General features: G+C 39.4%; 1 protein-coding gene across 1 annotated transcript in view; it reads right to left on the bottom strand.

Moving 5' to 3' along the window:
* EBF2 (EBF transcription factor 2) overlaps nucleotides 1-26,664 on the bottom strand; it is a 241,776-nt gene that overhangs the window by 11,590 nt on the left and 203,522 nt on the right. Inside the window, exons 11-14 of the mRNA XM_006153248.2 lie at nucleotides 9,036-9,124; nucleotides 7,376-7,441; nucleotides 7,116-7,293; nucleotides 5,303-5,488 (exon numbers count right to left, since the gene is read on the bottom strand). Coding sequence (XP_006153310.1) covers nucleotides 5,303-5,488; nucleotides 7,116-7,293; nucleotides 7,376-7,441; nucleotides 9,036-9,124 — 519 coding nt within the window. The remainder of the gene's footprint in view (nucleotides 1-5,302; nucleotides 5,489-7,115; nucleotides 7,294-7,375; nucleotides 7,442-9,035; nucleotides 9,125-26,664) is intronic.

The following is a 26,664-nucleotide window of genomic DNA, read 5'->3' as shown; positions in this document are numbered from 1 at the left end:
ATAAGAAAGCATATACTCCCCCTTTTCTGAGGGAGAATTAACCTCTCTAGAGGGACTTGCGATAAATATCAAAGTATTTTTAAATGTGTATATATTTTGACCCACTAATATAACCTCTAGAAATTAATCCTAAGGAGATAATCACGAATACGCCCAAAATAATAGATTCAAGAGTATTTTTATAATAATGAAAAACTGGGAAATAACTTACAGGACCCACAATGTGGTAAACTATATTGACATGGAATGTTACATAAACATTAAAATTCACGTTGGAGAAGAATATTTAATCCTATGGAAAGATATCCGTCCTTAGATGATAGGAGATTACATGATAACATGTACATCAAACCTTTTTTATTTAAAAAAATACACATAGAAAACGTCTAGAAGGATGTGATATGCATCCCACATTTTAGCAACGGTATCTCCAGCTTAAAGGATGACGACTATCTTTAAATCTATTCCTTTTACTTCTCCTTTTTTTTTTTTAAGTTTTCTATAATAAGCACGTATTTTGAAGTTGGAGAAGCCAGTAAGAGTTATTAAAATTTAAAAACAGGAAATCTTTAATTCTTTGGTAAACAATAATACAAACCTTAGCAATAGGCATAACAGTTTTCCTAAATTATGTTAATTTCCCTCTTAAAGACTTTAATGTCTATACACAAAGTTATCTTTTCATTCCCCTGATACAAAAAAGAAAAAAGAAAGGAAGAAAGAAAAGAAATAAAAGAAAGAAAGAAAGAAAGAAAAGACTAACAAATTCTCAAAGTCCCAGGAAAAACTTGAAGATTGTAGTTGACTTTTCAAAGCAAACATCACTCGTAATACCAGTTATTCTATTCTCAGCTCTGCATCATTGAAGAGTTTTACGGAGCCCAGCTTCGTATCGGTGACTTTGGTCATTTTGCCATTTTCCTTCCATCTTCTCCTTCATTGATCTTATGGCACAATCTCATTAACTGTGCATCAGATCAGACACTGCAATTTTCAGAATGTGTCTAGAAGGCTGACTGGAAGGCTATACTTTAAAAGTTAACAATGGTTACCGCTGCATAGAATTAGAGCGTATCATTTTCTTTTCTCCTTTTCACCTATACATGCTTTTCAAATTACCTATAATGAGAATGCAACTATTATAATAGGACAGTTTGCATTTCTGAAGAAATACAATGGAAATAAAACAGAATGTTAAATAAAGTTATTCCTTCTGGTGGCCACATGCTTTCTTTTAAAAATTATTTTCATTTGTTGACATTTTCTATAATAATCTTTCAGTATTTTATAATAGAAAATGTTTTCATATTTAATTTTTGAAAATATAGAAATATTGGGTCAGCCAGTAGAGAAGTGGGTATTATGACTAGACTTTGTGGTCTAAGTCACGGACCTGGTAGCTTGGAAAACCATGCAGGCACATGTGCATGCATGTCCAGAATCCCAAGAGGAGAATGGAGAAGGGACCGCGTCATGGCCATCTCCCCTGGGGGATGATTTCTCACTTTCTCTCTCTTCCAGAAAGCACACATACACACACAAATAAAATAAAATATAAAATAAAATTTAAAAAAATATTGAAGACTAGGGCATGGTCTAAGGGTCTGTAAGTCAAAGAGGAATCCCTGAGGACAGGTTGGAGTCCTGCCTGCATGGATTTTGTCCCAAACTTTGGGTTGGCTTGGTGGCTATTCTGCTTTGGAAGAATTGGGCCCAGGGGTGTTGCAAGCTTGTTAACAGGCTATCTTTTGGGACAGCAGCATGCACCATTTTAGGAAAGCTGATCACATGTATTTTCAACTGAAAAATTTCTCTGGACATCTATCTCTCTATGGATAGAGGCCAAAGAAAAGGCAAGCATGTCTGGCCCAGAAATCTATGTGAACACGGGGAGTTAAGGAAAAGCCACTTTTCTTCTTACAAGGATTGATTGGCTTGCGGGGTCCCAGCTGGAACTCGCCGGGCACATATCCTCCTTTGCATCGAGCCATTGCATTTGTTGGCTTGAAGGGGTCTGTCAGCATTTCATTATAACCCCCTATTGTCAGGGGCTTAGAATTCAGCCGTAAAAACTTGCACTGAGCTGGAACTTGGCACACACTGCTACCGCCAGGAAGTGAGGTTTGTATGTAAAATTGAAAAAACATCTGTTTGGCCACTTTTTGAAGTAGTGTGAGAGCAAAAGCCGGTAAAGATGCAGGTTTTTGATACTCTACATTGGCTGTAACACAATTCAAACTTGACCAAGAGACTTGGCTTTATTTCTCATTTAATGTCCTGGCAAGTGGTCGCTCCATGGTGTGGCCCAGCCATATCTGACTCATTTAAAAAATGAAATGAAAAAAAAAGTCATAGAATTGTGTTTTCAGACACAAACAACTGAATTGACCAAATGTTTTCTCCTAGGCTTTTTTTTTTTTTTTTTTTTTGTCAGTATTTCCCAGAGAAGTCATGACTTCGCTGGTTAGAAATTCAGGTCAGGTGCTATTGTAATGAACTCCACTGGGTATTCAGTATTTTTGCAGTAGGGGAATTTGCTAGTAATGAATGCACTATTTAGAATCCCATTCCCATCCACAACCCCTTCAGACCCTCTCTTGGAAAACGAAGGTGCAAATGATCACCCCAGATAAAGTAAGGGCTGGTAGTAGGTCCTCCATGGTGTCTCTTATGCCCGGTCAGCAAGGTGTCCTCTTCTCTTTCACTTTTTCCCATTCTGTTTATGTGGTCTTATTTTAACGGGCAATTTGAACACTTGAGGGGTTATTATTTTTTGTGAATTAGTGGGTTTCGGTAGCCATGAAAGGCAAGTGGAAGGAAGTTGTCATTAGCTGGAGTAGGAAGGGTTTTACCCTACCAAACTAATGATCTACTAAGAAACATTAAACAATTAACACCCACCTGGGCATTTTCACTCACCTTTTCTCTCTCCCTCTCAGCTCTCTCTCTCTCCTTCCTCACTACTATTCTGTACTCCTATCATTACATTGACCATTTTTAAAATCTATAGAACAATGATTTCATGTGATTCTGCCTAATTCATTCATAAATATATGATTGAGTCATATAAAACTGTCATTTTTATAGACCAGAAAAGGTTGAATGGAAGGAATTCCATAGGGTTCGACTGAATAATGTATTATACATATAATAAATATTTTGTATATTACTGAATAGTTTTAAGACATGGTATTCTGAGTCTGATGGCATGTATTCTTGTCTCATTTTTACTATTTATTTGCTGTAAATCCTTGAACACATCATTTAATCACTTTTCCTCTCTGACAAGGAAAAATGATTATGGTAATAATTACTATACCCATGTCACAAGGTTGTTGTAAAGATCTGACTGGACTCTACATGTGAACATGCCTTTTAAGCTGTAAAGTGAAATACAGCAGTTAATTATTCTCATTATCATCACCATTAGGATGTGACATTATTTACAGGATGGATCTGTTGCTGTCGCATCTCTTGTAGGGGTTGTTAAAGATGTTTTCCACACAGGGCACTGTCTCCATAGGAAGATTGGGAAAATCTCTCTAAGGTCTTAGCAATAGAAGTATCCACCTTTCTCCTGAGTTACTTAAAAAAAATAATGTGTGGATATAAAATCTTACAACAAACAATATTTCTTTTCTTAGCATCTTGTAAATTTGAAACTAAATTAATGGCTCCCTTGAATTGACCAAATGTCATTACACCTAGATTTATCTAGTTTTCCTAACCCCATTTCTTTTCATTTTCCTTGGTTTCTCACTAGTTTCTACTTCATACTACCATTTGACTATTATGATTCCTCAAGACATTTTTGTGGAACAGGATAAGGTAAAAGAAGTAAAGAAAGAAATCAAGCAATCATTTGTTGTCCTAGACCATGCTAATCTAACTAATCTGAGCCACCCGACAACTGAACTCAAGTCTTTGCAGTAACAAAATTTCTGTTGTACCAGAGGAACCTACCTTTGCTCTGCCCTGCTATCTAGTACTCAGTCCTTATCACACTGCAGAGAGCATTAAATGTATGAATTGAAAAAAATAACACAAATAAATCATGGCCATGCATCTCCAGGGAAGCAAAGGTCCAAAGGCTATGAGAGGCAACCTCTGTGACATATTGCTTCCTGAGGGACAGGAGAGAGGGCTGTGTGCTGTCCTTGACATGTCCTTGTTCCTGGCACTGGAACACCACTCTGGGTGAAAGAGGGCAAGCTGGGGAGCTTTGCAACAAGTTCAGCATTTCAAGAACTCTCTACTCAATCACTTTGGACTCTTCAGCTTGCCTTAAGGTCCCCTGGCCTTTAGTATTCCCTAAGTAGATTTGAAAAACACATATTCTCTCAGGATCCTGGAATCATTGTGTAAGTTCCCAGCTTGGCTCCCAAAGCAACCCAAATGACTTTTCACAACTTCCCAGAGCACCAACTTTGCCGATAGGCCATAGATTGAGACTAAGAGGTTCTGTCTCAATATATCACATTATTACATGCAGTCAACTTCCACCTCTCTGGAGGTACTTATGAGGGGGTGGGGGTGTACAAAGCCATGTCACAAAGTAAAAAAGGGCCATGATGTGGCATACAAAAATAACCTGGAGTCCTCATTCTATGCTGAAATTATTACCCTGCTATATTCTAGTTGTCTTCATTGTCTGTAACATAGACTAATAATACAAACCTTGGAAAGTTCTTATGGAAATCAAATAAAATATTATGTCAGAAAGTACCCAATGAGTGTGCACATACGAACTAAAATCAAAGTGTGATTCCTCACTCCCATCTGCATAAGCTGCATATATTTGCTCTATAGAGAGGGAATCATGTCATTTTTTTTTCTTTTACCAGAAGACCTTGAGTAAACAAATAAGTTGAAGTCCAGGTAAGAGAAAAGAACAAAAGGCAGGAAGAACATTTCATCAGAAAATTGGACTTCTTTCCAACAAGTTAGATTTAGGAATGTGATTTCCCTTCAAAGGGCTAAACAGAAAAACACACACACACATGTGTGCCGTGCACACACACACACACAGAAAAAGAGGCATGAAGAGCACAGTGGACAAATAGGGAACACTCACTTACTTCCATAAGGGGAGCCTGTAGGTGAGCCATTCAGAAACCCTGGTGATCCTGGCATTTCATCAGAAAATTGGACTTCTTTCCAACAAGTTAGATTTAGGAATGTGATTTCCCTTCAAAGGGCTAAACAGAAAAACACACACACACATGTGTGCCGTGCACACACACACACACAGAAAAAGAGGCATGAAGAGCACAGTGGACAAATAGGTGGAACCGTCACTTACTTCCATAAGGGGAGCCTGTAGGTGAGCCATTCAGAAACCCTGGTGATCCTGGAACACCCAGGTTTGCCATGGGGACATTGCTGTAGCCATTCATACTGTTACTGGAGGTACTGTAATTAGACTGTTGAGGTGTGGAGCTGGAAGAGTAGCCCCGTGGAGAGATGCTGCTTGTGTTGCGGATGTATCCTTCACAACAAAGGAAAAGCCCAGGTAAATCAATCAGTACACACTGTCAGGCCAAATGCAGCTAGCACAGGTCCACATGGTTCCCAGACTAGAGATACCACCAAGCTGTCCCTGGGCAGTGATGGCAAATGTACAGTTCATTTCAGTCTTCCTCTGTCTAGCCTATCCTCCAAAAAGCAGAATTCTTGATATTCTCTCCCTCCTCTTCTTTCAAACCTGTACTTGGCATCCCTACCTCACACCAAGGAGTGAAAAACTAATAGCAGTGTGGAGTGCCATCTCCTGAATCATGTTTCACATGACACTGGGGTCCTCAGATATCAATTGGTGTCACAGAAAAGTATTCTGTGGTCCAGTAAGGGTAGGCAGATATTACATACTGTGGCATTTCTTGAGAGTCTACATATGAAAGTCCTGGAGAATAAACAAACTGGCTACCTTTGCTAATCTAATGTTTCCCAATTTAACCCACCATAGTATCACTTCAGGGGTGGGGTGGGAACAAAGTCACCTTAATTTCATTTCCAAGGCCACTTGTGTTCTGCAGAATATAGTTTCAGAAATGTTATTATACCCTATGTGGGGGTAGGAATCATTTTTATTCAAACAGTATTAATGACTTCATCTAACTACATTGTTCTTTGATTTTAGATTTTAAGACATCAACAACTGAATGTGGGGAAATTTGGTCTATGAATAAGATGGAGGAAGGGGTAATTAATCTTCCTTACACTTCTGAAACTCCAACATAGAGATATCAAATAATTTATCCTGAAATAAACCACATTGGATAACTATCTCTAAAGCTATTTAGGAAAAAACTCATATTTGTCACTAAATGAAAAAGAATTTTATATATGGTTCATAGGTCCCACATCCCCAAATAAATAAACAAGTAAAGTAATAATATCTCTCATTTGTTCTTTTATAAGAGGAACTTAACGTGGGCAAAAAAAAATGAGGAATTTCTTCTAATGAATAAATGACATTAGTTATACAGCTATCCCAAGGTTAGGGATATCATTAGGAATATTTGTTCCTTTTACAAAGTGACTTATGGTTGGTTTTGACTAGCACTTTAATAATAAAATACACCTAAATTTAAAAAATCTTCATGCAATGTATTTGACATGTAAAAGCACAGTTGACTGCATTGTTGTTGCTATATATTTGCGTATGAGATAATACACAATAGAAGTTATCAAACAGATCCAAATCATCCCTTCTTGGTTACCAGAAGAGAGATTTAGGTCAAAATAAATGATAATAGCCCTAATCGGCCTCGTTTCATTATTCAGTCTGATTGTCACAATAGCAGAAGTGTACATTTTATTCAATTAATAACTGTAAGGCTAGTTTCTGTAAGCCCAAACCCTTCTAAATTCATAACAGTCAATCCTATCCTTAAATATTTTGTTAAAGAGAAATAATGTGAACCTAGTATTTAAAAAGCTCAAAATCTAAATAATAATATACCACCTATAATGTTGAGATAATCTAACTTATGGTTGCATTGTTTATCTAGGGACACTCTTGGTTTGACGGTATATAACTGGCACTATAACTCCTTCCACTTTAGCAGAAGAACCTATCCCTGTATTCGGTTTGACTCTGAAGGAAGTGGTACCTTGGTTATTTCCTTGTGTTGACTCTGAGATGCTGACCCCAAGCTGGCTGCCATAAGAGTTGATTCCCATCATGCCACTGTGAGCTGGGGAGCTGGACAGAGCTGGAATCTGGCTGGGATTCCTGGGGACACTGTAGAGGGCTTCCGCAATGTCTGCAGCTCGCTTCAAAATGATGTCCTGCAAAAGGACAGGTTGAGGTGAGCATGTTATCTAGTGTGAAGAGTCAAACTCAACAGAGTCTAAGATGCGCGCTTCTAACCTGGTTATTGTGGGGTGTGCCATAGAGGGCCTCCACCAGATCAGCAGCTCTTTTCAACAGCATTTCCTGGAAAAGAAAAAAAAGGAGGTGAGGGTGAGGTATAAGCAAAGGCAGACCCAAAGGGAAATTACCCATAAAAATGGAAAGTCTACACATCTCCCCCAATCTAAATAATTAGCCAAGAAGTCCTATATCTTTGACAGATAAAATATAGTCATTCATATAAATCCCTCTATAAATAAATATCAACATGAAATTCACCTCTATAAAATGTCTCCATAAATGGTTGTACTGCCAAAACAGAAAGCAATCTACCATATTGAGAATGGGGTTGGTTAAAATTAATAATGTCAATGGAAGTTTTATTAAAAAGCACTTTCAGACTAACTTATTAAGAAATCTGGTACTCTAATTAACCAAATAGTCTTAAAATGATGGATGGATCTGACTTTAGTAGCTTGCCAAGGAGTTGTCCAGAGTACTGAAATTGTCTTGGCAATGCCTTCTGTAAAATTTTATTCTAATAAAGATGAATTCTTTCAATAATATTTCCCCATGTTCACTTTAACCAGGGAGAATTAGCAATCACTAATCCCTTTCCTCTCATTTTGTCTTTTCCACCTCCTGTTTTTTACAGCCTTTTAAAGTGCTATTAACCTACTTTCCAGATATCATCTCATTTAATGGTGGGACTGGGGATTTTTCCAGGAGGAAAATAAAGGTGTGATGTAGAAGCAACTGTGGTACTTTAATTTTATTTGCAGTACAAAGACGAGACCATGGCATTTTATAATTTGTGTTTTTAAACTGCATATACGAATGTAAAAATTTAATAGTTTTCCATTAAATGGCAACAAAAAAATCTACGTATCTTTTTAAGTTAAGAAAGCTAACATCATGGGCCAGAAATGTAATGTGATGCTTGCAGTCAAATTCATGTAAAAGTGATGCATTTCTTAGAAATTTTATATGGAGATGTTTTTCTCTTTATTAGATACCTATGCATCAATGAATAATTAGTTGATTGTGGATTAATGGGCACAATGTGGGGTTAATCATGAGTATATGAAATCATATTTTAAAACAAAGGAGTTGGAGCTTACACTTTTAAGCAATTATGCAAATATTTTTAGAAAGTTGGCAAGATTTTATAAACCAAGTATTGTTGTTCTGTATCTGTTTCATAAACTTAAATTTCCAGATTTTGTATTTCCTCAGAGATTAATCATAATATAGTTCATAGTTAATAAGTACGTTATGTGCATCTTATATCTAAAGCTTAGCCAAATTCCAAGGCTTAATTTTTGTTTTGTTTTGTTTTTGTCATAGGGATCATGCACTTGGCCAGGGAGAGACAGGGAGAAAGAGGGTAAGTGAGGAAGCACCCCTCAGGAGGGATGGCCACACTACAATCCCTTCTCCTCCTGAGATTTTCGGCTTGCATACATGCATGCAAACACCCTCAGCATGATTTTCAACCCTCCACGTCTGAGATGTGAACCACAGTCGACCATATGGAAGTCCAGTGCCATAACCACTATGTGAACCTGCTAGCCTCCAAGGCTTAATTAATTGTAATGGGACTTAAAGGCTGGCTTTGTCTACATTTGTTGAAATTCCAGGGGAAGGTTTTTATGTGTAACTTTCCAAAATAGTTTACCTTAGCTAATCTCTCTGGATCTCCAGGATGCCTTGGGATGACTTTTTGCAGTCTCTGGAAGCCATAGTCTATGGTGGGTTCATTTAATGCTGGAAGAATAAAAAACTTTTCATTGAATATATATCTCAGCCATAAAGCAAACCTTCAAATTAAGTATTCCACAGGTAACAAAGAGGTCTGATATTATCTAAGAACAGATGCATGTTGGATGGAGCCACGTTGGGTATTTGCTACTGACCTTGGTTACTTCCCACGTAAGTTTGGAATTTATCATAATTTTATCTTTTCCCATTATAATAATATCCAAAATTGCAGCATGTTATAATGATCATTTCTGCATTAACTACACACACTTACAATTTTCTGCTTGCTCTTAAGTAATCAAAAACATTACACAACCAACCATATCCCAATTTTACAAAGAAAACAAACTACCTTTAGATCATTTTCCCTTTTCCCCTTCCTCTCTTCTGTTTGACAAGAATGCTTTTACCATCTCTTAAGCCTTCTATCATCTTTTCTTACTCATTCTCTTCAATGTTTTCATTCATGCATATATAAACTTTCATAAGCTTATTCTCATAAAACCCTGTTCTTAGGCAAAGTACACTTGCACAAGGTACAGTTACATCTAGTTACACATATATTTTTAAAATGTCAAGTTCTCCCATTTTACTGCAAGGTCTATGGGCACAGAAGTCACTGTAGTTCCCCATGTTCTCATTTCAAACAGGGCCTGGGATATAGTGCACACTTAGTATCAGTCATTGTAAAAGAAATGAGTGAATGAATACATGAATGAATGACATACCTCAACATTGCTACTATTCTAAAGCACTGTCTGAATTCATTCTTTTATTCTTTCTCCTTCCTCCTTTCCTTCATTTATAAAATGTTTATTATGTAAATGTTATGGAGTTTTAAATTTTTATTGATTTATTTATTTCATGAGATAGAAAGGAGGAGAGAGAGAGATATTCAACATGGTCTTCATGCCACAATCCACCCCCAGCCTCAGACTGCCCAGGTCATGAGCACATGTGTGCATACGCAGCATGTGCAGACAGGCTTCAGGAAGCCAACTGGGACCTCCCACGTTAGTCCAGCATCAGAGTTGTGTTCCTACTATGCCATCGCTGGCCCTAATGTTATGGCTTTAAAATTAATGCATGACTTGGGACCAGCAGATGGCCTAATAGTTGTGTTGCTGGACTCCCACAGAGCTGGCTGCAATCTGAGTCCCGGACCTGGTGATTAAAACTCATGGCAAGCATGTGTGTATGTGTGCCCAAGATTCTAAGAGGAGAATAAAGGAGAAGGGATTGCAGTGTGACCGTTCCTCTGAGGGGTGATTTCTCGCTTTCTGTCTCTCTGTCTGTCTCTCCAAGAAGTGCATGCACCCTATAGCTAAAATCTCTCTTAAAAAAAATAATGGATGATTTAAGAAAAGACAAAGATACAAAGAATAAAATAATAATTGTCTGCATTCCTTCCCTGGATTTTTTTTAGGCAGGAGTGTGTATTTCTTTAATATTCTTTTTTGCATTTCCATTTTTTAAATATTTGTTGCCATTATTCTATCAAAAGGATACTTTTTCTTTAAATAACCTATAAAAAATCTTAGATAGAGAAGTAAAAATAAAATTATAAACACGCCACTTAAGAGATGACTGAATTAACATTTTTGCTTATATCCTTCCAGATTTAAACACTCAGTAGTATTTAAAATTATTCAGCCATAATATTCACACTATTATATAATCTGCTTTTAGTCCATTTAACAATATATCATAAATTTTCCCTCAGGATATTAAATATTCTTTTCAAACATTATTTTAAATTCTTGTGTATTTTTCCATGACATGTTCTCTAATTTATTTAAATAGCTTCTGAATGTGGAACATTTAATTTCTCATTATTATAAAAATCAGAGCAATAAATGATTTTGTGCATAACTTTAATGGTTTCAACTGGAATATTTTAAGAATTAGGATTACTGGACCAAAAATTATGATTTATTTTGAGGCCTTTCACACCCACTATCAAATCACTCCTCAAAAGGATGTCTGAATTTACACTCTCTCTAGCAATCATGTGGTCATTTTAACTTACATTTCTTTACTCACTGGTAAAGTTGAAGAATTTTTTTCTTGTGTTGGTGATTGTTTTATTTTTTTCATTTTATGAACACATAATAATACTTTCTGCACTCTTTTCTATTAGGGGTTATTTTTTTTGCCTTTGTCTATTAAGATTTCTAACACCCTGTCATCATGTTGCAATATCATATCTCTATTTGTCCTTAGGCATTTATATATAGAAAGGCCAGCTCCACACTAAGATGTGGTACATACACAATACACACATGCACATATAGGTATGCATAAGCATACATGTATGAATTCTTAAATTATTTCACTTTTCTGAGTTTTATTTTGTTGCCTAACATTAAGTATTTGTATTTGCCACAACTTTTATTAAAATAATTATTTATTTAATTTTACTTATTATTATTTTTCTTTAATTTACTATAGGGTATGTGAAGTCAGCAGAGAGAGAGACATAGAGAGAGAGGGAAAGTGAGAAAGAAAATTGCCAAGAATGGGACTCAAACCACCGTCAGCCATGTGACAGTCAAGCACCTTAACCACCATGCCACCTGCTGGCCCATTTGACCACAACTGAATGTTACTATGTATTGAGTGTTTTCTAGACATCCTATTCTGTTGCAGTGATATGTTTTTATTTCTATTCTGGGTGAGAACCGTGCTGTTGTGGCTGTATCCATAGTATAGTATAATATTCATGAATATTCATAGTATACATGCCTTTCCACCAATACTCAGTCTTTTAAAACTACACATTTTCAATGTACAAAAGAAATTAAAATAAAGTAAAATCATTAAAAATTTAAAAACTACATTTTTTCAACTAGTCTTAGCCATTTATTTTTCCAGATGAACTTTAGGAAGTTTTCTAAACATAGTTCAGTTGCATCAAACCTATAACCAGAGAGAACATGAATAGTTTGACGATGTCGATACCCCGTCTCCTTATGTCCCCCAGTAAAATGTGTACTGATCATCATATAGACATTAACTTTTTAAAATTAATTCATTAATTTCTTGCATGAGAGAAAAAGAGACAGAGAGGGAGAGCCAGCCTCAGTAGGGTCTTCATGCCACAATCCACCCCAACCTCAGCCAGTCATGATCGCAGGCACACATAAGCACACCTGACACACATGAGGAGACCTTGGGGCGCTGGCTTCAGCATTATGGAGCTTTGTGTTACCACTATGTCACCGTAGCTGACCTGCTTTTCATTTTTAGTTTTTGCAATGCATTTCGCTTTCTGTTGTTTTTATTGTGAGTATGATTATCTCCACGTCGCAGTTTCTAGTGTCTAAAACACTTTTGGTTTTCATCTATCTGTGTGGACAGTATGATGTGGGAGGGTAGTGTGTAGGAGGGTATAGTAGAGTCATTAAGAGAATCAGCATTTAATCCAAGTAGAGCTGGTTTCAATTCCAGCTCCCTCATTAATTCCTGTAAACTCTATTTAAACTCCATTTGCTGGGTTGCCAGCAGGTGGCATGGTGGTTAACACCCACAGGGTCGAATGCAGTTAAAGTCCTGGACTGAAAATTACACCAGGCCCTGTGTGTGTGTGTGTGTGTGTGTGTGTGTGCATGTGTGCCCAAAATCTTAAGAGGACAGTAGAGGAAAAGGGAATGCGGCATGGCTATCTCCAGTAGGGATGAGTTCTCACTTTTCCTCTCTCTGTATCTCCCTCTTCGGCAAGCACATGTACACTACTGCAATAAACACTAAAAAAAGGAAAAAAAATCGATCTCTTGAGTAGGCTGTCAAAATTAAACAATCCATACAATGTTTGACATATAAACAATCCTGTCCAAAGGTAGCTAAGCTAGCTGTAAGTTTGTAATCAAAATTCCAACAGGTATCACTATTTTTTTCCTATTCATTCTTTCAGGTTTGTATTTCATATCATTTTATGTATAATAGTCATTTTCCTTTCTTTTGATAGGGATATTAATCCCATTTGGTCTTCTCAACTTGACACACTTCACTGGGGGACCTGAGAAGATGGCGTGTCGATACTGTAAAGCTATTCATTTTCTCTCTAGTTTTAGGTTTAGTAGGATTCTATTCCCATGTTGGCTAAAACTTTGCAAATAGTGCCTCTAAATGAGATTGATGTTGGATATTCTTACCTGTTTTCTTCTACATGGGAATGACACTAACATGACACCACCAAGTGTCATATTGGCTATTTGAGATAGTTACTATTTATCATGCTTCAATAAAGGCTTTTTATCAGGATTTGCTGGAATTTTAGAAAATCACAATTGTATGAAATGTTCTACTTTGACCAGTTTATATTGTATTTTGTAATTGATTTTCTATTGGGTTGTCAGAAAAGTCATGACATGGGACCAGCAGATGGCATAATGGACTCCCATGTAGTCGACAGCAGTTTGAGCCCTGGACCTGGTGGCTTAAAACTCATGCTGGGCACATGTGCATGCATGCCCAAAATCCCAAGAGGAGAATGAAAGAGAAGGGATTGTGGGGAGTAATTTCTCACTTTCTGTTTCTCTGGTGAGTGCATGCACCCTATAGCAAAAAAAGCTCTAAGAAAGAAAGAAAGAAAGAAAGAAAGAAAGAAAGCAGAAGGAGCAATATTATTGGGTCATTAGGAAAGCCATGACTCATTTTTGCATAGAAAAACATAGAAGAAATACATCATGACTATTCCAACAACCCAATAATATTCACATTTAACATTAACTCACGAATGTGGTATATAATCTTCTTAGTATATTTCTGAAATCAATTTGTTAATTTTGTTTTTGCTTTAGCTTTTTTGCTATAGGGTACGTGTGCTCACTGTAGAAGAACAGAGAGAGAGAAAGTGAGAAATCACCAGGCAATGGCCACATCTCAGCCCCTTCTCTTCCATTCTCTTCTTGGGATTCTGGGCATGCATGCACATACAGCCAGTGTGTTTCACAAGCCACTGGGCTTGGGACTCGAACCACACAGTCAGCCATCCAGGAGTGGAATGTGCCTTAATAACCATGCCACCCGCTGGCTCTGTTAATATGCTCTTAAGACTGCTGGTGTGAGGATTAAATCAATTAAGTTACCAAGAATAATGGAGGTACATAGTAAGCCCTCAAGTGTCAGTCATTATTATTGCCATCATTAAGAATTTGTGTCCATATTAATAACTTAATTGTATGTATGGTTCTTGTCTAACTTAAGACTAGTTTTTATTTTATACCACTTTGGGAAATAAATGGAGAGTTTTCTGCTCTGCGTGTGCTATAAAACTTACATAGCAAGAATCATATCTCTTGACTAAAAGTCTGGAAGAACCGTAGTAAGATGAACTCTCATCAAGGTCACCAATAACAGTTTTTTGGGGTTTTTTTAGGACTTTGCTGTAGGGTGCATATGCTCGCCAAAGAGAAGGAAAGTGAGAAATCACACCCCCTAAGGGGAATGCCTATATCCCAACCCCTTCTCCTTCATTCTCCTCCCAGGATTTTGGGCACCCATGTGCATTGGGTGTGATCCCCAAGCCTCCAAGTCCAGGATTTGAACCCCTTCTACCTTGTGGGAATCTAGAGCCCCCAACTACCACAGCACCTGCTGACCTCATCAATAACATTTTAATCAAACCAAAAGGACCAGTTTAATTCTTTTCTTAACCTCGTTAGCATTTGGCAGTGCTCACATTCTCTTCTTCTGGAATATTCCCACCCACTAGTTTTCTCAAACTCACACTCCTACCTCTGGCCATGCCATCTTGGCCTGCTTCGAGGACTGTTCTTTCTGTGCCTGTCTTGTAAATGTTGATGCCCTTCAAGATTGTTGCCAAGGAAGTCGTCTGCTTTCTACACATCTCTGGGCACCTTCATCAATGCCCCCAGGATTTCCATATCAAACTACATGCTGATCATCACAAATCTGTATCTCTAATCCAGATAGCTTGCCAAAGAGTCAGCCTTGATAGTCACTGATGGCTGGAAATGTCCCATAGATGTCTCCCACCCAAGATACCCAGGCTCCTCAGATTCTCAGTGAATCCTGAGATTACACTGTCAATTACAATATCATCAGTGTGATTGCCAACCAGAAATCTTGAATTCTTTATTTTTCAGTATTCTTTATATTTTTTTAAAAATTCAACAAGATTTTAAATGTGTTAGCACAGAGTCTGTATAGTATTTGGTGAAATTGTTTCATCTTCTACCTATGGTTTTATCCCCATCTTTGGCTGTAATTATCTGAATAGCAATAACCCTAATTTTGACATCCTTGTGTTCTAAGAAAAAATTTTTAAAGCGTATTGGCAGTTGGATATTAAATTGTTTATTGTTTATACTTTTAGAATTAGTATTTAATTTTATTCATTATTATTATTTTTTTAATTTTCTATAGAGTATATGTGTTCACCAAAAAGAGACACAGAGAGAGAGAAAGTAAGAGTGCAAGCTGCCAGGTCCAGGACTTGAACCACAGTTGGCCATGTGGGAGTCCAGCGTCTTAACCACCTGCTGGCCTCATTGTTTATTCTAACTAATTGCACTTAATTTTCTAAAAAAGTGACCTGCACCATATCCACCTTTTGGAATTTATTGAATTTTCTGTGAATTAATATCTATTGTCTTATCTGTTCTGTGAATAATGCTGTAATGTTTTATTTTACAAATCTTTTTGAGCATATTATTTAATGTATCCATTTTGCTACTATGCTTTGTTTTTCCACATTCTCCTTAAATTTCTAATATAAGGCACAAAATTCCTGGCATAAAGATGACACCTGCCTAGGTTCAAGTATTAATGCCTATTTCCCTTATTTTTATGTTTTCCTAACAGTATCTTCTAATATATTCTGGGGGTAGGGGACAGATGAAATACTTGCACTCATATTACCACCTTACTCAGAAACCCATGTAAGAATAGCTGTATATGTCATTGAAATTATTCTGTAAACTTTTTTTTCCCACTTTGCATTATAATATCAGCAATTTCAGGCATCATTTTCTTTAATAACAGGATTTTTAGTGGCTGTATCATGCAATAATGAAAATCACTATTATGACTATTAGAATGTACTATGTGTAAGGTATTTTGCTAAATCTTTTTTCTTCTTGTTTATATTTTTTACATAGGGCATGTGTGCTCACCAGAGAGAGATACAGAGACAGAGAGGAAAAGTGAGAAATTACCCTTTGGGGGAATGGCCACACTGCAATCCCCTTTTCATCTATTCTCTTGGGATTTGGGGCATGGACTTATACGCAACCAGCATGATTTTTCTAAATAGGGATTGTGTGCTCATTGGAGAGAGAGAGACAGAGAGAGAGAGACAGAGAAACTGAATAATCACCCCCGCTGGGAGGACGACCACACCACAACCCCTTCTCCTTTCTCCCCTAGGATCTTGGGCACGCACGCGCACACACTCGGAGTGATCCCTAAGCCACTGGATCTGTATTCAAACTGCAGAGTCAGCTATGTGGGATCCAATGCCCCAATCTCCACGCCACCTGTTGGCCCAGGAGTGATTTTCAAGCCACCAGGTCTGGTACTCAAACAGTGGGGTCAGCCACATGGGATCCAGCTGCTTTAACCTCCACACCACCTGCTGGCCTGCTGGTAAATCTTTTACATATACCATCTCGTTTCGTCTTCATAGCAAACCTATGATGTGAGTTTTAACTTCATTTTAAATACAGTTCCAGGTGGTCAAAGTGGGATCTGTACCCTGCTGTCTCTAACTCCAAAGCCTTTGCTCTTTACTTTTTCACTACAAAACTAGAGATGGTGTCCCTTCCATTCCTCTCTGTGCTCCTTTCCCAGCTTCAAGCAGAGGGCGGCAGTCACAGAGAGAAGCCTGGCCTGAGTCGCCTGACTGCATCTAGAAGAGTGGAAGAGGGCCTTGTCTAGTATCAACCAGCAAATACAAGCAGCTGCCAGGTGCTGCAGGGCAAACAGACTTAGTGACAGAATGCTCAGAATTTGTCACTGGCTCGTCTTTTTAGAAATATGCACCATTTCATTATCGAAAGTGTTGATTTTCTTAGATGGAAAAAATTGAAAAATTGTAGATGTGGGTATGCTCACAAGAGGCTGAATATGAAGTAAGGAAATATCCCATAATGGAAAAGCTCTGCCCCCTCACCCTCTGCATGTGTCCTTGTCCCCTCCTTGCCATCAGCATGGTTTTTCCCCCCAAAAGGTGTCCACTGCCTCTCGGGGAAGCACTACTATGGTCCACAACCCCCTGCACTAACCCTCTTACTCCTCAGTCTGCAGAGGAATTCTCAGAGACTGGGCTCTAATTGGTTCACAGAGGTGGGGTGTAGATGACAATTTCCCTCTAACTGCATCTATCACACATCTGTACCCATTGTTCTCTCTTACTAGATTGCAAACCTCCAGGACACCAGAGCTATGGTTGCAATCCCTCTCCAGCCCCCAGCCCCCAACTTAGAAATAGAGTACCTTGGCCACACTCAGCAATTCTTGTTTCAAACTGAGTAAGTAGATCAGGTCCAAAGTTCTATATTTTTGTGTTGTTTTCTGCCAGGTCCCTACCAGAATTTATAAGCACAGACTGTGGGATGGGTCACATGTGTGTCCATATGAGATAGTACAGAGAAACATGTTGTCACCTTTATGGACAGGAGCTGATCACACACATGCACATGTGCACACACACATACACAGACGCACAATTTCATGTAATCAAGTGCACATTTGAGTACAAATCGTGACATTGGAGTCACTTGGGCTCTGATTCATCAACGGCAATCCATCAGAGAAAACCTTGGTCCATTTCAGCCTTCAAAATATCTAGGTCAGGTCTGGCAACTGTTACTTAGGTGAGGAATTGGCTTCCCAACTGACCCATTGTGTTTGCATCCTACAGATGGAGCTTCATCTTGATTCCCAATCTCTCCTCCTTCTCCCCCTCCCTCCCTGGGTGTTCTTTAGCTCTTTAGACCTGGTGTGAGCCGAGCAAACCTCAATTAGCTAATGAGGTACCCTAGCCCAGCACCTACATCGTCTCTGAGGGCCAATCAGGTCATTAACCACCATCATCAAGGCGAATTTACAACCTCGCCTACCACATGGAGTGTGAGGTGCTGTGAAGTTCTGCCAACCCTTCGGCTGACAGGGACACAGAGGAATGCTGGCCAGGCAAAAACAGAGTAAATTAAAAATGGGCTCCAATCTATAGGCTCTGTTTATCTATGTCTTTCTTTAGTAATGTAACATTAAGGTAAAAGGTCACATCCCCACTGAAATATAATTTATATTTACCTTTTATTAAATAATTATGGCATGGCATGAAGTTAAATATTACAGAAGCTAATCAAGGGGGAATTCAATCGCGAAAACTCAGACATGAGAATTTCGTCTTTGCTATACATAGAATGTCTTAATCCTCCACTGGGAGTCATTCGGGTTTGCTTAAGGAGTTTAATAATACACATTTCAACTGCCACAGAATCTAAATCCCATTTGGATCAGCCTTGAAAAACTTTCATCAATACCTTGAGATTTCATAATATTTCTCCCGAGACCCCGGATCTTATGTGTCATTTCTCATTTTGATTGCGGGTATAATATATGAGGTTACTTACATATCTTGGAACCAATGATTAGATCTAAACTATGAGCAATGTGTGAAAGGTTTCTTTTTTGTGTAAATAGTATTTAAGTAAAAATATCTACTGGGAACCACTCATTTAGGGAAAAAAATGCTGACTGGTACACGATATTAATTTTCCCAAGGGACTGATGTGATATATAAATTCTATATGATTTTTATTTTATTGCCTTAAGAGATAGTACAAAGATCAGTTAGTGTTTACCTCAGTTTGCATGTCTACTTCTGTTTCCCAAAAACATTAGGGACGTGGACTAACATGGAAAAGGGACTCTTTGTTCGAGTTCTGGCTAGCCCTCAACAACACATGTAATGCAGACATTGTAGGCAGGAGGTCACTCATGCTCTTGACCCACCGGGTTACTAATCAGAGAGACAGTAACATTAAGACCTGAGCAGTTTATCTGCAGAACTCTGAAAGCAAAGGAATATAATGATAAAATGATGGGGCGAAGAAAGATTTGAGGGATCAGCAGTTAGCATAATGGCTATGTTGCTGGACTCCCATGTAGTCGACTGCGGTTCATGTCCCGGAACCGGTGGCTTAAAACTCACACCAGGCACGTGTGCGTGCGTGCCCAAGATGCCAAGAGGAGAACGGAGGAGAAGGGATTGTGGCGTGGCCATCCCCACTGGGGGGTGATTTCTCGCTTTCTGTCTCTCTGTCTCTCTCTGTCTGTCTGGCGAGCGCAAGCGCCCTACAGCAAAAACCTCTAAAAAAAAAAAAAAAGAAAGAAAGAAAGAAAGAAAGAAAGAAAGAAAGAAAGAAAGAAAGAAAGAAAGAAAGAAAGAAAGACAAACAAAACAAAAAAAGAAAGAAAGATTTGAGTGGTCAATCAGTCTGCTACCCACGGGTGTGCAAATCACACTGATAGCCTGGATTTGTTTTACTCACCAGCAAAGCATCACTTGAATGCTAGCATTACTGTGGAGTCTATGGATTGACATCAAATACTGATTTTAAAAAAATAAATAGAAATCCTGTATCTAGTTGAGTATTTCTGTATATGTGCATTTATCTGCAGAAAATGATCTTCAGTTTTTTAAAAAGTTCATTTATTTCTTCCATGAGTAAGAGAGGGAGACAGATAGACAGTCAGACAGAGATGGCACCCCCAATAGGATGCTGCTGCCACACGATCCACCCCCAGCTTCAGCCACCCCCCGATCGCGGTATGCATGTACCTGGTGTACTCAGGGAGGTCTCTGGACACAAACTCAGAACCTTCCTGTATGGGTCTGCCTTGTGGAGGGTCTCATTTTATCACTGCACCACTTTCTGGTCCTCACTTTTATCAGATGTTCACAAAGCCCACCTTCCGCTGCTGATGGCCTATGAGGATCCTTCAGTCCTAACTCTTAAATCCTACCTTCCTCAAAAATAAAGAAAACAATGAGGAGGAATCCTGCTCTCTGTGTTCTACAAAAACAAATCAACAGAAATCTAAAATCTATGTAATGTGACTGCCAGATAAACACCAGATCAGAAAATGGACGTTGATATGCAACAGAAAACGTACCTCAGAAATACCTGCCATGTGGCTTTATTCAAAGACAGTCATTCTCTGTTGACACAGAACAGGAAGGCAGACAGAAAATGCCCTGGCTCTGGGAAGAACTTAGATATACACAGACAGGCTCCTGCTCTTTTGCCTCTTTTAGGACTTCATTCTCTTCCCTTACAGCGGCCATATCTTCAAAGTACTCTGCACCTCCACTTTGATTCCCAGGAAGGCAGCCTTCTGTGATTTGATCCTAGTTCCTCTTGCTTTCCTTCCTCCTCTTCCCAACTTCCCCATCTAATTGTCTACCTTCTGCCCTATTGCTCATATGTCCAACATTCAAAAACTACATTAAATTAGCATCTCAGTGCTCCTGAGTTCAGTTTTCTACGGTGGAAATGAAGGTGGCCCTGGTATGGGATCTGCCTAAGATCCCAACACGGAGCAACACCACCACCTTCATCCTATCACTTGATCAGGCTGGGCTGTGGCTTACTTCTCTGCAAAGGCAAATTGTTGGGCTGAGCTCCAAACCCCCTTGCGAGCTCTTACATCTTATGCTTCAAAGACTATGATTTCTCTGGAGCAGTGGCGTTCTGCTCAGAGGCATAACATCGGTGGGGTTGAACCTACGGATTATTAGCAGTGGCGTTCTGCTCAGAGGCATAACATCAGTGGGGTTGAACTTACGGATTATTTTTGTTTGTTTATTTTATTTAACATTATTTATTTATTTATTTTAATTTGATGAGAGAGGGACAGAGTGAGAGAGAGAGAAAGAGAGAGAAGGAAAGTGAGAAAGCAAGCTGCCAGGTCCAGGACTTGAACAGTGGTCAGCCATGTGGGAGTCTGATGCCCTTCACCACCACGCCACCTGCTGGTCCCTGAGCTCATCATAGACTGTTGAATGTAGAGTGTTTAACCATGGCTGTTCTGAAATCTCTACCTATATCCATTTGTTTCAATATAGCTAAGTTCAGTGTCACCAATTTAAAGGGGAAAAAGAAAAAAGGAACAAAGATAATATGAAAGCACGTTATTAAGAGATAATACCTGCTTTTGGAGACCCAGGAACAAGAACAGGAGGAGAGAGCCAACAGTGCACAAGTGCTATTTAATTTTAAATGAAATATTAATTTAATATTTAATTATGCTTTGGTTTCAAGAAAAACTGCAGCAGCAAGACAGATTGTTTGAAGAAGGGAGCAATATGCACAGTTAAGGAGACAACTGTAAAAATTAAAGATAAATTCCAAGGGTAAATCTAAATGCCACAACAGAGCAGTTATGAATGTGCTCCTGCTCTCTGTAATGTGGATTGAGAATATTATAGCTGAGAGCATCAGTCCATTAAGGGGCTGGGATGTCTCTAGTGAAACAACAGCCCCTATTCTGGGGCTAACAGCAGGGACATCATTGCTCTGACTCAGCTGAATGATGGATCTGAATTTCACAAGAGATGGAATGGAAGCAACTTCAGTAAAAGTGCAGGCTACCAAGAGGGCCATTGATTCAACCTGTTTCCAGCTTGCACAGGGAACAGTTGTATTTGGGCCAGCTTTTGATGTCTGAATTGGGTATATTTAACTAAAAATCAGATTCATTTCTTCGATGGGATTTTTTTTTCCAGGATAATGCTATAAGAGAAAAGAAAAGACATGCAAAGTAGACGAGCTATTAGCATTTGAAATCCCGTCTGCACATCTGTGCGGGCAGCTTTATGAAGGGAGTGCCCCACGACTAGACTTGCGCACAGGCTTGGGGAGGAGATCTGCATGGGGTGTGATTTGGGTGTTTCTGGAAAAAATGTTCCCATTTCTCTTCCCAACTGCTGCCTGTTCTTGGCGATTTTCCTGTTGGTGAACACTTTCTCCCAAATAATAAAGTGGTATTTAATCCACACATTTGGCCTTTGCTGAAGATAAGTACTCTGGGAGAGGAGGTTAGCTAACAGGACTTCTTTAGTTTCTGTGTTTCCCTGAGCCAGGCTCTCTCAGCAGACTTCCGTCTTCTACCACATCCCTGGGGAAGCACCTACCCTGTGTGCACCCAGACCAGCAGGGGCTCTGTCACCTTCTCCTGTTCTTTCAGTCTTTCTAATAGCTGCTTCTTCCCTCTTGAGCCCACCTGCAAAGCCATGTTCTTGGGCAATCTATCTCCTGTAAAACTCAGAGTTTTTATCTAGACAGAGATACTAAGGGCGTGATGAGGTCAGTCCTTCAAAAAGACTATTTTTTTTTTAGATTTTTGCCATAGGCTCTTGTGTATGCCAGGGACAAATAGAGGGAAAATTAAAAATTCCCTGCCCTCGCTGCCCCAGAGGAGATGGCCATGCCACAGTCCCTCCTCCCCTGGCCTTCCCTCAGGATTTTGGGCATGCACCCATACGCACCCACAAGTTTCTCAAGCCACTGAGTCTAGGGCTCAGACTGCAGAGTCAGCCACGTGAGATCCAATGCCTGAGCCACCAAGCCACATGCTGACCCAAAAGAATCTACATTTTACAGAAGAGAAGATACACAAAGAATCCCACCATGGAAGACACACAAAGAATCCCGCCATGGTTCAAACAGCAGCCAGGAAGGAAGCTGCTTAGAACTCATCACAGCTACTATAAAGGGACTTTACAAAACTTGTGGAAAATGGAATTAAAGTACAAGTTTATCTTGGTGCAAGAAAAAAAAGTCTTGAAATGTATAAATATTTTCTTCATAATATGTTATTTATTTATTTATTTTAATTTGATGAGAGAGGGACAGAGTGAGAGAGAGAGAAAGAGAGAGAAGGAAAGTGAGAAAGCAAGCTGCCAGGTCCAGGACTTGAACAGTGGTCAGCCATGTGGGAGTCTGATGCCCTTCACCACCACGCCACCTGCTGGTCCCTGAGCTCATCATAGACTGTTGAATGTAGAGTGTTTAACCATGGCTGTTCTGAAATCTCTACCTATATCCATTTGTTTCAATATAGCTAAGTTCAGTGTCACCAATTTAAAGGGGAAAAAGAAAAAAGGAACAAAGATAATATGAAAGCACGTTATTAAGAGATAATACCTGCTTTTGGAGACCCAGGAACAAGAACAGGAGGAGAGAGCCAACAGTGCACAAGTGCTATTTAATTTTAAATGAAATATTAATTTAATATTTAATTATGCTTTGGTTTCAAGAAAAACTGCAGCAGCAAGACAGATTGTTTGAAGAAGGGAGCAATATGCACAGTTAAGGAGACAACTGTAAAAATTAAAGATAAATTCCAAGGGTAAATCTAAATGCCACAACAGAGCAGTTATGAATGTGCTCCTGCTCTCTGTAATGTGGATTGAGAATATTATAGCTGAGAGCATCAGTCCATTAAGGGGCTGGGATGTCTCTAGTGAAACAACAGCCCCTATTCTGGGGCTAACAGCAGGGACATCATTGCTCTGACTCAGCTGAATGATGGATCTGAATTTCACAAGAGATGGAATGGAAGCAACTTCAGTAAAAGTGCAGGCTACCAAGAGGGCCATTGATTCAACCTGTTTCCAGCTTGCACAGGGAACAGTTGTATTTGGGCCAGCTTTTGATGTCTGAATTGGGTATATTTAACTAAAAATCAGATTCATTTCTTCGATGGGATTTTTTTTTCCAGGATAATGCTATAAGAGAAAAGAAAAGACATGCAAAGTAGACGAGCTATTAGCATTTGAAATCCCGTCTGCACATCTGTGCGGGCAGCTTTATGAAGGGAGTGCCCCACGACTAGACTTGCGCACAGGCTTGGGGAGGAGATCTGCATGGGGTGTGATTTGGGTGTTTCTGGAAAAAATGTTCCCATTTCTCTTCCCAACTGCTGCCTGTTCTTGGCGATTTTCCTGTTGGTGAACACTTTCTCCCAAATAATAAAGTGGTATTTAATCCACACATTTGGCCTTTGCTGAAGATAAGTACTCTGGGAGAGGAGGTTAGCTAACAGGACTTCTTTAGTTTCTGTGTTTCCCTGAGCCAGGCTCTCTCAGCAGACTTCCGTCTTCTACCACATCCCTGGGGAAGCACCTACCCTGTGTGCACCCAGACCAGCAGGGGCTCTGTCACCTTCTCCTGTTCTTTCAGTCTTTCTAATAGCTGCTTCTTCCCTCTTGAGCCCACCTGCAAAGCCATGTTCTTGGGCAATCTATCTCCTGTAAAACTCAGAGTTTTTATCTAGACAGAGATACTAAGGGCGTGATGAGGTCAGTCCTTCAAAAAGACTATTTTTTTTTTAGATTTTTGCCATAGGCTCTTGTGTATGCCAGGGACAAATAGAGGGAAAATTAAAAATTACCTGCCCTCGCTGCCCCAGAGGAGATGGCCATGCCACAGTCCCTCCTCCCCTGGCCTTCCCTCAGGATTTTGGGCATGCACCCATACGCACCCACAAGTTTCTCAAGCCACTGAGTCTAGGGCTCAGACTGCAGAGTCAGCCACGTGAGATCCAATGCCTGAACCACCAAGCCACATGCTGACCCAAAAGAATCTACATTTTACAGAAGAGAAGACACACAAAGAATCCCACCATGGAAGACACACAAAGAATCCCGCCATGGTTCAAACAGCAGCCAGGAAGGAAGCTGCTTAGAACTCATCACAGCTACTATAAAGGGACTTTACAGCTGCTTAGAACTCATCACAGCTACTATAAACAGTCTTTACAAAACTTGTAGAAAATGGAATTAAAGTACAAGTTTATCTTGGTGCAAGAAAAAAAAGTCTTGAAATGTATAAAATATTTTCTTCATAATATGTATTTTCCATGAATTTTTCAAAGACCCTTCTAGTTTCTACTGCTCAGTGACTTTTGTTTATATGCATAAATAGCAATGCATGTGTATGTATATATATATAAATAATATATAATATATATAAATAAATATATAAATATTCATAAATAAGGCGAACATGACCTATTTTTTTGGTTAGAAAAATGGCACCAAGCATAGTGAGGTGGCTTTGCAGAGAGTCGGGATACAAATCCCAGTCCCTTAACTCTGCAGCTGTCTCTCTACAACAGTAAGCTCCCAGGCCATCTTCCACCCCTAAGTCAGGTTTTCTCATGTTTAATAACGATGTGGAATTCATAGTTCTTTGTCTTCTGCAACTTCAGTTATTCATGGAGAGAAAATTTTTATCGCTTCTAAGGAATTCAAAGCACTTCACTGTCTAAGTCTAGCACATCACACTGAGACAGTAAGAAATATCCCCATTTTGCAATCTAGGAAACCAAGGCACCAACCAGTAAGGCATCTTCTGAACCCCCTTCAGCCTGCTGTAGAGCACATCCGCAGAGCACCAGAAACACAAAGCTGTCAGTGCATGCCAAGGAGAACTACCTGATGAGGTCAGATAGCCATGGTATGAGTTTGTCTAATAAGCTGTGCAATGTTGGAAAAGAGGACGGATTAGTGGTTAAGAGCAGAACTTCAACCTAAGACAGCTAGGATTGAAACTGGCTTCGTAACCTTAGGCAGGTGACTTAATTTTTCTCAGTAGCAGGATTCCCATCTGTATAGTTGACATACTTATAGAACCATCATCATGGGAAAAGGTGGTAGTTATCAGAACTCATAGGAAGAGCCTGGACCCCATGCTCAATAGAAGACAGACATGATTACTGAATTGTTGTCACCATTCTTATCTTCCTGGTCTGTCGCGGGATAGAATTTATGAGAGACTACTGAACCAGCAATCAAATGTGTAGCCCAGGTTCTGTACAACCACAGGAATAATAGCGAAGCACTGTGCTCATTGACCACCCCCCCCACGACATCCTCAATGACCTGCCATCAGCTCATGCATCATGCTTTGCCCTGATTTCTGTGGGTGCTGCAGAGTCTGCAGTTATATGCAACAGTGGAGCCAACCTCAAATGCCATGCCCTATAATCATCTCTCCATACTACTCATTGTCGAGTGACGTCTCGACAGCCAAGAGTTACCTGCACTGCTAATCACCACGGTCCCATGGGGTAACCCTAGTAGGGTTATTGTTCTGCTCTGCCAGTTCTTTGTGGAAGTCTAAGGAGAGCAGGGGAAGGGCCTCCTCCTTTCTGAGCCCAGGCTGGCATATCACATCTAGGCCTCAAACCATGCAGAGGCCATTGGACTTTTCCCGATGAGTTACATTCTCCTCTGGCTCTTTCAATTCTGCAGCAGCACATTGCATGTTAGCAAACCATGGTTTGAGGAAAACAGACCTGCAAAGTCTTATGTGTGAAGAAATTATGTTGTTTTTCAGAACCCTGATGTTGTTTGTGCTATACTTGGCAACAGTAACCATGCGGAGCCGTTTACTGCATTTTAGCTAATTATATCAGGTACCTCTCAAAGGCTCAGGTTCATTATGGTGGTGCATCCTGGAGCACAGCAACCATCGATGGCCACAGGGTTTATGTAGTGGGGT

Source organism: Tupaia chinensis, unplaced genomic scaffold (assembly GCF_000334495.1).
Source record: "Tupaia chinensis unplaced genomic scaffold, TupChi_1.0 Scaffold000366_1, whole genome shotgun sequence".
Taxonomy (NCBI): Eukaryota; Metazoa; Chordata; class Mammalia; order Scandentia; family Tupaiidae; genus Tupaia; species Tupaia belangeri.
Note: the sequence above shows the minus strand (reverse complement) of the source record. Positions and strands in the feature narration are given on the sequence as shown.